At 40.8% G+C, this 13,693-nt stretch overlaps 1 protein-coding gene and 1 long non-coding RNA gene across 4 annotated transcripts in view; one reads left to right on the top strand and one right to left on the bottom strand.

Annotated features, from left to right (window-relative positions):
• LOC147014940 (deoxyribonuclease gamma-like) overlaps window positions 1–11,048 on the top strand; it is a 41,233-nt gene extending 30,185 nt beyond the window's left edge. For all 3 annotated transcript variants that reach the window (XM_085849209.1, XM_085849208.1, XM_085849210.1), the window contains exons 4-8: window positions 1,582–1,694; window positions 7,219–7,331; window positions 7,867–8,012; window positions 9,956–10,052; window positions 10,594–11,048. In XM_085849209.1, coding sequence (XP_085705335.1) covers window positions 1,582–1,694; window positions 7,219–7,331; window positions 7,867–8,012; window positions 9,956–10,052; window positions 10,594–10,653 — 529 coding nt within the window. In that variant the 3' untranslated portion in view covers window positions 10,654–11,048. The remainder of the gene's footprint in view (window positions 1–1,581; window positions 1,695–7,218; window positions 7,332–7,866; window positions 8,013–9,955; window positions 10,053–10,593) is intronic.
• On the bottom strand, window positions 21–11,771 carry LOC147014941 (uncharacterized). Its single transcript, XR_015050162.1, has 2 exons — window positions 11,060–11,771; window positions 21–618 (listed from the first exon to the last, which is right to left on the bottom strand). It is a non-coding gene; the product is annotated as an uncharacterized LOC147014941 (long non-coding RNA).
• Between the last annotated feature and the right edge of the window lie 1,922 nt (window positions 11,772–13,693).

Below are 13,693 nucleotides of genomic sequence, written 5' to 3' on the forward strand. Positions count from 1 at the left end.
AGGATCATTAAATACAGGGGTGTGAGATCAATTTTATTCCCTTCTGTAAACATCCACAACATGACGTTTGTTGAACCAAGATGATTTGAGAATGGGATGTAAAAAGTGAATTTTAAACATTTTTTTCTTGTCAAAGTTCACATAATATTTATAAAAATGGGATTTTTCACTGATAACTCCATTCCCACGATGTCCATCGTTTCTTACCAACATCCTTCCTTGCTGGATTCTCATCACATCCTTTCCCTTTTTTTCCTGCACACATTTATCAAGGGATCTACAACTTCATGATTCATCTATTTGTGATGAAGAGAAAGGATAAACCTTCAAAACTTGAAGATAATACAGAATGAAACAAACTTGAATCTGAATTTGAACATTTTTCATGGACAATATCTCTTTAATTTCTATTTTGTTCTCTGTCACAACCGTCATCATATTGTACCAATTTATAAAATAATAGCAATCACTGAAAAACCACACAGGTTCCCAGGATCAGATCAGATCAGATCCATTCCAAGATTCTGAATGACGTGTGTACATCCATCTGTTTAATCGAGCAGAAATCCCTTCTCAAAAGGAACAGTTCCATCAGGCTGGAGGAAAGCTGACGGAGTGCTGATCAAAAAGAAATGAAAGAGGAATGAACAAGGCAATTAGCATGGTGTCAACTTGAGTTGTGTGGCAGGCAAGTTCATGGCAAACAGAACGCTCTGTTCACGAACAACCACTCAAACTGTGATGTCATACATTGTGGACACAAGAATCCAAATGTTGAGTATGTCAAAAATAAACACAACTCTACCATAAAAGTACATGGAACATGAGCAGAACGAGAGCGACAATAGGAAGAGCACACACCGTGTAGGAAAAAGATCAAAACCCCCAAATATCCCCCAACCTCTAAGCAGAGAAAGAAGAAGATCAATAGGTTTCAAGTGTTGAGAATGATGAACCAAGTTGACAAGATCACGAAGGGAATATTCTTCAACAGACGAGCAGAGGAACAAATACGAGGAAACTGGTTCATGAGATTCACGGGAAATTACCGGAAGTAGACAAAGAAAAACATTCGGTGAAAGAACAATTACACAGTGGAACAATGTCCGCATACAAATGGTTATCAGTGCTCCGGTGAACCAAGTTCAGTTCAACAGAGTTAATACTGGAAACATGACCCTGGGAAGTATGACCAACAGATACCAAGTGACCACAATTATAACTTCAATGTGCAGGAAGAACAATCAGATGACTGAAAGTCCTGGAACAAGTGATGGGTGTGTGTGTGTGTGTGTGTGTGTGTGTGTGTGTGTGTGTGTGTGTGTGTGTGTGTGTGTGTGCGTGTGTGCGATTTGTTTGTAACTTCTCCGTGAGTCTGACACCATGTATTAAAGAAGTTTTCATTTCCTGGGAGGGATCACTCCCTGAAAGGGGTCTCTGTTTTTGCCATATGTGTCAAGGGGTCGACCCAAACATATAAAAGTTGAAAATGCTTGATGTAAGAAATGTGAGCAGGAAGTTTGTATTACATGTTGTACATGATTCAATGCAAGTTTAGTTACTGGTTTTGTTTGTTTGCAGATCAGACTTGGTGGAGATGAAATATGATTCCACGGAACAGGGTCCAAAATCAAGAGATTATAATATCTTTCATCCAGAGTCATTCTACGTGAGGTTTCAGGCCAATAACACCAGTAAGTATTAAAATCTTTCACATTTTAGTTTACACAATGCTCTTTTATCAGTACAAAACAATATTTACTAATATTTCATTAGACTTCATTACAGATTTGGAATGTGATTTATTATTGTGCGATTGTTCATGAGTTAGTTTGATTGTTCCATAACACCCCCATTGGTCCAGGGCCTGGTGTATTCCCATGGGAATTTTATGATAAATCTAATGTTTATTGTATTGAATGTGTTGATATGTTATGGAACATTGGAAGCAAGTCGGGTTCCATGTTTTTATACGAGTTCAATAATACATTTTGAGATCCCGGAATGAGGACACCGTATAATCGGTATCTCGCTCTTCCACATTGTCTGTGATTGTTTTGAGATCAGTGTTGAGATAACTTGGTTCATTGTCCTTTTGTGTGTGAGCTTCCAAGATCGCCATCAGCTTAGCTGGTCCAGGCAGACTTAAAGGGAGCCATCTGATGTAAATAGAGATCTTGGAATGGAACTGAACTCACACATGACAACAGCGACTTGGAGATCAACATCTGGGTGTGATCATGCATTGATGAGCAGTCGAGCGATCAGTGATAGGTTCTCCTTGAGCTCAACATGAGTGGCAAACTTGAGATTTTTTTTTTCTTTGAAGCAGATTTCCACGTTCATAGATTGAGCGTATTGCTTTGTGATGTCTTGATGGCTAGAGTGATGAGCTTGGGATCCGAGGGTCCTGAGTTCACATTCCGCTTAGCTGTTGAATTAAGACCAGGTGGGGTTGACTCAGCGTGTCATCCTTCTGAGGTTGGCAAAAAAATTGAGCTTCTTCTTTTCCAAGGACCGAGTGTACCAACGATGTGCTTTGTTACAAAATCCTCATAGCACTGCTTTCCAAAGACAAATCCACAAAAGGTAATTCGAAACAGGGGTGTGCATTCTGGTGTACTCCTTGGGTCGAAATTAAATGGGAAAAGAGCAAACACAATGAGTTAACATTCCATCCATCCATCCATCCATTGGAACCAGACTCTGTGCAGAGTGTTGGTGCTGCCGAAGCAGTCTCCTTGGCTATTGGGCACAATCCTGGACAAGTCACCACTCTGACACAGGATACCAGCAAAATGGCACTCATTTTGCCGACCTCAGAAGGATGACAGGCAGAGTCAACCCCACCTGGTATTAATTCATCAGCCAAGACAGATTTGAACTCAGGATCCTCGGATCCCAAGCCAACCACCCTCACCATTGAGCAAACACCAGGCATGAACCAACATTGTCAACATGTTATATCTTCAAAGGGGGTATTTTAATGAACCTAAACACCCAATTTTCATTCATGCACTCCCTTGGAGTTCCCTTCGTATGCATGCAAAGTTCAGGGCCCCGATTTTTCATCGTTTTGGAGTATCAAGGAGACGGACGGATGGATGGCCTGACACACACACACATTTATGAGTGTAGATGAATGATAATCAAAACACACCAAGGTATGTTTTCTGTTCAATATACAAGCATAAACATTTCGTTGGAAAATATAAATATCAACAATGAAAAAAAAATTATATATATTTAATAAATACAAACATGTACATTCAAAACATATACATATATATATATATATATATATATATATATATATATATATATATATATATATACATATATATACATATATATATACATATATATACATATATATATATATATATATATATATATATATATACACACCTTATTTTTAAAATAAATAAAACTATTTTTGATCAAATGTGTGGTAATTACCTCCCAGTCTATCTGGGTTTGGACAATGCGAGACCAATGGAAGGAAAGGACAAACACGGACAGGTTGGACATCAACAAATGATTAATTAATCATAAAATATATAAATAAATAAAATAACTTTTTACTTCCTGAGGTAAATAAGTGAATAAATTCCAAAGCAATCGAAATGAATAGTTAATCAGTCAAAATCAATGAAAATGACAGGAAAGAGACAGAGAGCAGATGCTAATCGGGGGTTGACTTACTTACAACTAAACACAGACAAGGGTACCCAGCAGATCATTTGGGGGGGGGGGAGAAGAGTCGTCTCGCTCAACAGAGAGAAGTCATTCGTCAAGTTAAAACGTCCTGAAGTGTGTGTGTGTGTGTGTGTGTGTGTGTGTGTGTGTGTGTGTGTGTGTGTGTGTGTGTGTGTGTGTGTGTGTGTGTGTGTGTGTGTGTGTGTGTGTGTGTGTGTGTGTGTGTCACGTCCGTCGCCAGCACCCAGCCTTGCCGTGCACCCTCTCGCCCACAGCCTTTAACGCCAGTCGACGTCTGGGGGGCACCCAGATAGTTTGTCGTGGGTTTCGACCCTGGTGCTGTGACACGGGCAGCTCCTCACACTTCACGAAACTGGTGACGTCCAGTGACACACAGTCCGTTGGTGACTGACCTGCACCTCATTCGTTGTGACCGACCCGTGCCTCACTCATTGTCAGCGCTGCTCACACCCACATGCGCACCACACGCTCGCTTGCTCAAGCACTGGAAAGGACGAACTGACTGGCGAATTGTCTTGTTGGCCCTGGTCAGACACCAACATGCTCACTCGCTCGCTTCCTCGCTTGCTTTTCTCGCTTCCTTCCTGCGCGCTTCCTCTCTCGCTTTCTTTTCACGGACCTCTCCAATTCTTTTTATATGAGTCCCGTCTCGGTGGGTGCAGAGTCCCCCCAAGCTCACCCCGCCCCACTTGCGCACCGTTACCATGACAACCCGTACGCTCGAAAAGGGGCTTTGTGAGGTGGGTCCCCTTGACGATTCGAAGAAGGATTGTGAGGGTTAGAACACATCCAGTGCGAGCATGTAGAAATATCCCGCAACCACCGGCCACTGTACCTGCTTCATCTGCCATTGCACAGCACCTGTTTGCCAACCCTATCTGTGCAGACCAGTACAATGCAGATACTGTATGCTCAGGATATTGAGCCGAGGTCGGAGCTTGTTTCATTGACGTATGTTGGAAGCAACCTTCATCCTTACCACCGATCCAATACTATGTCGTCAAAAGGAATTTGTATGATCTCTGTGTCTCTTTCAGTGTGGAAGGATCATAGTAGGGCAGATTAAGTCAGTATCCCACAAGAATCTTTCAGTTGATGGTACAAGCTCCAAATTTGGTATACATGTGCTCCAGGACCCATTCTCTCAGAAAAAGTACGTAACCCACGTTGAAAAACAAAATGGCCACCACATAAAATAGGAAAAAGGGTTTTCAGTGCTAAACGTCTATAAATAGGAACATGCTATTGATCCAAATGTTAAATAGATTGTATTTTGACTGGAGAAATATATTTTGGCACTAATATTCGAAAATGGTTACCAGTTTTCAAGATGGCGGCCATTGCATGACTTAAAATCAGTACTTTTGTAGCTGTCTTACAAAATTATCTCAGATATTGCTGGGCAACATCTGTGATATTGCTGGGCAACATCTGTGATCATGTATTGAGGTGATGCAGTCAAGCTCTATTACATTATGTGAATAAGAGTGATGTTAAAGCACAACCAGGGCACACTGGTGACATCACTGCTGTGAGACTCAGCATGGGGTTCAGTGTCGGCTTATAGTGTACTACTTGTAGCTGGAGTTTACTAACCTAACCTGTAGTTTGTAGTATACTTGAGTGTCCCAAATGCTATCTAAAAAGCCCCTGTATATATTTCAGCTAGAAGTATAGCTAGTTGTAGTATTAAACTATTAGATAGCCGCGCCTGAATTCACAGGATGTGCCAGCGCGGGAGAGCCGAGCCAAGGGTAATGGGGCTTCAGTTACCCGCAAGGTGTACAGATCGCACGGGACTTAAATGGCACTGGATGAACGATCGGGCTAGGTGTAGGGCATTTGTATGTATGAACCTAGTTGTATCCCATATCTTATTTGCTTATGTATTTTGTATGGTTAGGTGGTAAAAGGATAAACCCTCGGCCTTAACCTGTTCAATATGTCCACTAATAATCCGTTGAGTTGTACTCCTAAAACTGACTGGAGGAAGTGTTGCCTCTGTCAGACTGATATAAAAGAAGAGTTGAAGTCTCCCCCAACCCGTTATGAGTGTAGTTCTGATGGTTATTCCATGATAGCAAAAACCAACCACAATTTCAGGCAATCCACCAGTTACCGATCAGGTTGGACCCATCCAGATTGGATGAAGGAGGTGGTATTGAGGATACACTGAGACGAAATAGTGCCAAGTACCACCAAAAGATGGTGAGGTCTGGCAAGTCTTTTGGACGACCCTTCCACCCATTGCTCAGAGTTGTCAGCAGTTAACAAAATGTGGCTGCAAGACGGAATGCCGAGGGCGATGTAAATGCTATCGCTTCAGTCTCAAGTGTACACAGTTGTGTGCATGCAAATGTGAGGAGTAAATGATTGACTAATCCACCACGTGAATCAAAAGATAATAATTTCCTGCTGTATATGCTATATCATTCTTCATTTTTTCTTTTTGCAAAATGTAGCGCTAAAAGAGCCTGTCGTCATTTAATTCCGGCCATATCATCTTAGTTTTCAATAATTACGATTTTGTAAGTGCAGAAATGGATTTTGCTAACTCAAAAACATATATTTCGATGCATAGAACATTAAAATAGCATTATTCCATCAAAATTTAGCTCAAACACAGATTCAAACCACTTCAAATGGCAGCAATCTTGAAAAATGGCGGCCATTTTGTTTTCAACATGAGTAACATACTTTTCAAAGAGAATAGGTCCTGGCGCACATGTATACCAAATTTGGTGCTTGCACCACCAAGTGAAAGATTATTTCAGTAATCCGCTGCACTATCAAGGGAAGTACGGTAACAAACGGTGAATGGACCTCAGGCGAAACCCATCCCCCTTCTCTCAAGGATGTGGTTGCAAACGTCAATCATCAACAAACTCTGCTAATGGGAGCTCGAGGTGAAGATGAGCCGACCAATGGGCGTTCGGATTAAACGTGACGTCATTACGGTTGAACCTCTCTCTATCGAGTGCAGCCTGTGGCTGCTGGTTGCATCATTGGTTGGGATGCCGCTGATGCAGTGCCCCCCTTACCAGTACACTGGTACTCATTTTGCCATGCCGACCTCAGAAGGATGACAGGCTGAGTCAACCTCCTGGTGTATTTTTAATTCAGCGGCCAACGGGGCTTGAACTCAGGAACGTAGGATCCCAAGCAGCCACCCTAACCACGAAGCCAACACCAGGCTGTTGAACCAATCAGCGTCTACCTTATTGAGACACCTGCACTGGAGACCTGCGTATAAGGCACATGCCTTCAGTTCCTTCTTCACTTGCTGCGATTTTTACCCTGAAGAGTACAGCACGAAAAGCGCCGGTCACTATTATGTCACGTTTGTTTGTATCCACATTAAAGTTCTGTCGTACCAAACATCTGTTCATATATACATCGTTTTCATGAGAGATACACCTGGTGGTGGTGCTTGTGCCTGTGTTGTGCAAAATTGTGAGTTTCTCAATTACAGACGATAACAAATTTTGGTTTTTTCAGGTATCAAGGATTTCACTCTTATCCCCATTTGGACGGATCCAAAAGAAGTGAATAAAGAAAGTCGTAAACTTTCTTCAATGTTTCAAGCAGTTCAATCAATGTGGTACAACACGGTAAGAACAATAAAAAGCTCGTTTTTTAAATAACCTGTGCAGATGTCCCGTTGTAAATTTAATATCCACTCCACATACTTTATGACTTGAAATATTTTTATAATATAATTGTAAATTCAATCATTTATGACACAAGTATGTTGTGAAATTAATCTTTAAAAACTTCGACAGATGCTCCAGAAAGTTTAATAACAATGGTGAAAGTCAAGGGCTCAATAAGTACAACGTATGTTTGGATGGATTCCTTGGTTTAAGGGTCCATGAAACCAACGTAATCAATGGAGTCATAAATATACCTTCTTGGACACAAGTACATTTGCACAACGTCGATCATACATTCTTCAATCGTGGACATGAGAACATTCACACAACGATGATCACACATATTTCATTTGTGGATATGAGAACATTTACACAACAACAATCACACATCTTTCAATCCTTAATCTGGAAGGAAGATTGGAAATTAAATTATATAATTCTGCTGATCGAGGATCCAAAGAGATTACATGACCCTTTTCTGTTTCTTCTGTAGATGAACGCAATGTTTCTCGGAGACTTTAGTGCCATGACACATCCTCAGGAGGACGGAAGTTTGAACAAGTTTGATCAGTTCCTTTGGCTCATTGATGAGAATATGGACACAATGGTGAAAGAGGATATCAACTCTGCAAATGACGGGTTTGTTTGCGATTCCTCAATTATATCGGGACATTATATAGCAAGAGCAATTACAATCTTGAATGATGTGCTATTTGGGATTATTCAGTTAAAACATTCACAAAAATGTGACACTTGTTCTTCTCCCGACCCCACTGCACCCAGGTTCCTAACCTGTGAACAATCCCCAACCCTTTCCCTTATTTTCCAAACCTTCAACCTATTTCCTTTTCGTTCCCTTTCCTCGAACAATGACAAAGCTTCAGTTGTTAACCACAAGCCTGGTGTTGGTTAACATGAACCAATGTTAACGACAACATTTTGACTTAATGCAATATCAATAAATAAATAAACTAATGTCACCCGCAGGGTGACCCGTATCTTGCCAAAAGGTGACCACGTGTGACTTCTTTAAGGTCACACTGAGGTGAACAGAGCTGCTATCCACCAGGAGCGACTCCTTGAGGAATATCTGCCTACGAGAGATTCCGATGAGAATCGTTCTACAGAGTAACCATGAAAAATATGCGCTTGCCTCGTAACGTCACCAAATGATGTCATAATGTCTCAAGCTTGACAGATCTAGAAAGCACTCATCGAGGTGTTCAATTTGAGGTACTGCATGATATGGTTCCTAAAACTTGAAAATTTGACCTTGGGGTCAAATATGTTTGACCTCAGGTGCTAACCATGAAGGTCAAGGCCAATCACCACCAAAAACTAATCAGCTGAGCGCCAGACCATGAACTATATTCCCATGAAGTTTGAAGACGATCCGATCAAAATTACTCAAAAAATAAGGGTTTCGTCGACTCCCCTGATTTGCGACAAAGTGACCTTGACCGTCAAAATTTTGTGCACTGAAAGGGACCTCTATAGGCCTCTGATATGCGAAGTTACAAACATTTCCAGTGAGAACTGTGCTCTGCAGAATTTTTTATACATGATTACAGACAAACAAAAAAAAAAAAAAAAAAAAAAACAAGCAAAAAAAAAAAAAACATACAAGCTGACTCACATATCTTGCAAAAACTTCGTTTTGGCAAGATAATAAATAAACACCTTGCAGACACACAAGTGAATTGTTTACTTCAAAGGAACTTTGCGAAAACGTGTTCTTGATTTGTAATAAATTATCTTTATATGTTTCATGATGATTTATGTGTGACTATCAGTTGGACTCATGAACTCCCAACTGCAATATGATTACATCACTACCCATAAATGAACACACACACACACACACACACACACACACACACACACACACACACACACACACACACACACACACACACACACACACATACACACACACACACACATACACACACATACACACACATACACACACACACATACACACACACACCTGGCACAGAAACCACTCCGAAGTCGGTTTCCATCTCAGATGAGTAACTTTATTAGCCTCCGTTGGACTTCGTGTGAAATGAGGGCGAATGGATTTGGTTTCTGTTCACGTCCCTGCGTGCGTGTGTCCTCAACCATTCCTCGGACATGCATTTACCGATGTTGTTTAAACTTGTCACACAGATAACGAATGATTGTCTTACATATGCTAGTCATTTATTTTTCCACATCAGATCGAAGATGGCCGACTGATAGACAGGCGTCCATTTTAGTTGCACATAAATATGGGCTAGCCCTTTACGTCCACACAACAAAATTACTCAAACAACGGGGGCTGTGACATTTTATGTCTTTTTTATATTTGTTTTCCCAACCTTTTTCCTTGTGGGATCTGCAGGGAATCCTCACATTCTAAAATCCTTCACCGATTCATTGGTGCATCCAATGGCACAACACCCTATCATGATAAATATAATGATGAGATATTGTGTGCTGTTTGGGTTAGGTTTAGGGGTAGGGTTGGAGTGACCTTCCTCTGTGTGTAATACGGTTCTCTCCCCCTTGTTTCCCTTCACGTGTTTTCAAACTTACAGATTTGTGGTTTTTGGATCGGCATTACAAGAGGCTATTGTACCTGGATCAGCAAAACCTTTGAACACTCAGACGGAATACTCTCTCAGTGAGAATGAGGTATGAGCAGGGTATACCTGTCACTGATTGGACATTCAGAACATACCGATCATTCATAGTGGACTTTTCTATTGATGGTTCATCGTTTGGTGCTTGGTTTTACTTGGCGTTCCATAAAGTGTGCACAAGTACTTCAATCGGGTTTTACATGGCAATGAAAGTGTTACATTTCTACTTCATTTATATCTATCTGGTTTACAATTAATACAGTTCTGTGTTCCATCTGCATAATGATTTTTTTTGGTTTTCCCAGTTTATTGAAATTTCTGTTTTATATAATACTTTTTCCCATTTTAATTGAGGATGAGTTCAATGACCCTGGACCAACATTTAAGAGGTGATAAATGTCCCCAGTAAACACATAAGATGATGAATGTGTGTTTGGAATTTAAAGTACCCAGAGACGACTGTACTATTATAAACAATGCATATGATCTGTTAAATAAATAAGTTTGATTATAAAAGATAAGATTTGAAATGTTTATGAGGACATGTTAAAAGTAACGTGGTTAAAGGATTCCTTTTCCTGATACTCCCACAGGCTCTGTGTTTCAGTGACCATTACCCTATCGAAGTGGATCTGAAGGAAATACCGGTTTAAACGTGTCGCACCCAAGATCGTGGGCAACTCTCGATTTGATGCCATCGCCGAGAGCACGTAATGAAAGGGTGCAGCTAATAATGGAGCTTTTAAGGGATTAAATTCGTGATTATTCAGCATTTGTGGTTTTTTGTCTCTTTGCAAATTTTGTGCCGAACATATGATTCTATAAGTGGTTTATTGAATAAGTTTTAAATGGTATTGTCTTGGGGTTCATCAGTAAAATTATTGGGCAGTCCTTTCACAACTTCTTCACATTATGCATGCCAGTTCACCGAGCTGTTATTTTTCTTCTGATTTACTTGTTCTTCCTGTAGTCTTTATGTAACTCTCTTCTATCAATGTCTGTTTCCTGCAAATAAAACTCGTTAAAACACATGAATGTATTGCGTTTGAATTTGCTTACCTGCTGTTGACTTCAATGTGGCTTCATTTTAGGTCTCCTCATCAATCTGTGAAAGCCATGAACTCGAAGAAGAAATCATTTGTGGAGGCATGCCATGTCGTTGTCATTCTTACAGAATAATTCACAGAAAGAAAATAATTTTTTAGAATCTGCTCCATTTCAGGTGTTTGAAAAAGTAATGGGTCACGTGGTATCCTGTACAATTAAAGAGATGTACCCGAAGAAAAGCTGCAATTGGGAACAACATTTAAACATACTTCAGAATGTCATTCCAAATGATTTCACAAGACAAACTAGGGACGGAGCTCACACAGCTGTGTTATTCCATTAAAGGATGTGTGCCTTGAAAACAGAATTTAATTGTTGATTTAAAGAAAAACAATCTACCACCTCGGAAGGTAAGTTTATAGGTATTGGTAAGTATATGTTTGATGATGGGTGAGGAGGGAAGGGAGCAAGGAGGGAGGGAGAGTGAGGATGGGTAGGGGAAAGGAAGGCAGCAAGAGTTGAGAGGAAGGGAAGATCGACGTGCGGTGGAGCATTTATTACGATTCACACCGCCTCATCAAAATGATTCTGCATTGCATAACAGTGAAGATGGAAGCAAAATAATGTCTGAAATTCATTTTTTACTGCTCATACTATAAACACTGCCTGGAGCAGGAGGCAAACACCGCCCGGACACGTCCTGTGCCAAACACCGTCCAGACATAGTAATGGCCCACACACCGAGAGAGAGAGAGAGAGAGAGAGAGAGAGAGAGAGAGAGAGAGAGAGAGAGAGAGAGAGAGAGAGAGAGAGAGAGAGAGAGAGAGAGAGAGAGAGAGAGAGAGAGAGAGAGAGAGAGATATATATATATATATATATATATATATATATATATATATATATATATATATATATATATATATATATATATATAGAGTGGGGGGGGGGGGGGTGCAGGGGGGGGGGAAGAAAAGAGAAAATGTTATCCTTTATGAATAATCTTCACACACACACACACACACAAACACACACACACACACACACCCACACACACACACACACACCCACACCCCCCCACACACACACACACACACACACACACACACACACACACACACACACACACACACACACACACACACACACACACACACACATCAGAACTTAGCCGATATGGGCAATTTTGGGGAATCGAAAGATTGGATATTACCTAGACAGTACATACTGTATGCAATCCAAAAACCTTAAATAGCTTTCACTATTGTTTTGGGGGAATTTAAACAAATAAAAAACAACAACATTGCATTTATCTAACTGTTTCAAGATGGGCATAAACGTTCATCTTTCTAAACAGCTGCATGTGACAGGTGGAAAAGCATTTGGCTCATTCATTTTGAAAACACGTTAATATGGCAAATGGCTCGGAAATCGGGTGTTGTCAAATACTTTTTGCTTTGAAACTCACAAAGAGAAACCACATAACCTTTGTAACGCATACCGGATAACCAATTACTTTCGAAAGTCACGAGATCAAAGCTAAACCTGATAAAACCTCCATAAGATACAGGATGAAACTTTACCACCACGTCACCCGTATCAGGCATGGCAAGCCCACGTACCAATGGAGAGTCCCTGCAGATCCAAATCTGCTCATATGTACCACTTCTATGCGTGCTGCATACGTACATCTACCGTGTAAAGCAAATGCTGACTGAACATCCTGATTGGGGCACGAACTGTACTGCTACTGACTGCAGGGCAATTGGCAAGTGACTTAAGCACTCAAGCAAGCCCTCCAACGGAACACCTAATTTGGCGAGCGATTACCAATTGCCGGCAATAAACCCATGCACCCCAAAATGCCCAAGTAATGTCCAAATTGGACAAATAAACACTTTTTGCAGTCGGAACTGCTGCTAAGGTCAATTCCAGAGCTTAAATTTTGTAATTCTGCACAGTTTAAAAGATTTTCGAGGTTATGGCATGTGTGGAAATGAAACAAAGCCATGAAGGCTGGCTTATCCAGGCATTTATAAGTATTGCAATGTATGTAGCGATTTGTAGGTATCGATAATTTGAGTGAGGATAGTGAAAAAAACTAACGGTTAGAAATTCTTGCGGCCTGTTCCAAGTCAAGGATTGGTTGAGAAGGCCAAAAAAACAAGGTGGCTTCAGACCCTTGTGAGGTAACCCAGGAATCACCTTAAGACCCCATAAAAATGAGGTGGCTGAGGAAGCACCTGAGAAAGAAAATAATGAAATAAGGCCGTTAATGATACCATCAAAAGGGGTGTTTTAATTAACCCTAACACGCAATTTTCACTTTGCACTTCCTTGGAGTCGCCTTAGTATGCATGCAAAGCTTCAGGCTGTGAGATTTCATGGTTTTGGAGGTATGGAGGACACACACACACACAACAGTGAATCCTTTCTCTGTCTCCTGTCTTCACAAGCGCAGCACCATTTGGTCGAGGAGGAAGTTGAAGGACGATGGCGGCAAATGAACCCAGCTCGAGATTGACCCTCTTGTCTCATGCTCCACCGGCTCTTTAACAAAGCAAAGATGTCGCAAATAGCTCCATCGATCCAACTATGATTCAACTCCAACCATGACTTGATGCCAACCACCACCACCAAAGGACAATC

Source organism: Eptatretus burgeri, chromosome 12 (assembly GCF_056783735.1).
Source record: "Eptatretus burgeri isolate ZD-2024b chromosome 12, Ebu_testis_v1, whole genome shotgun sequence".
Taxonomy (NCBI): domain Eukaryota; kingdom Metazoa; phylum Chordata; class Myxini; order Myxiniformes; family Myxinidae; genus Eptatretus; species Eptatretus burgeri.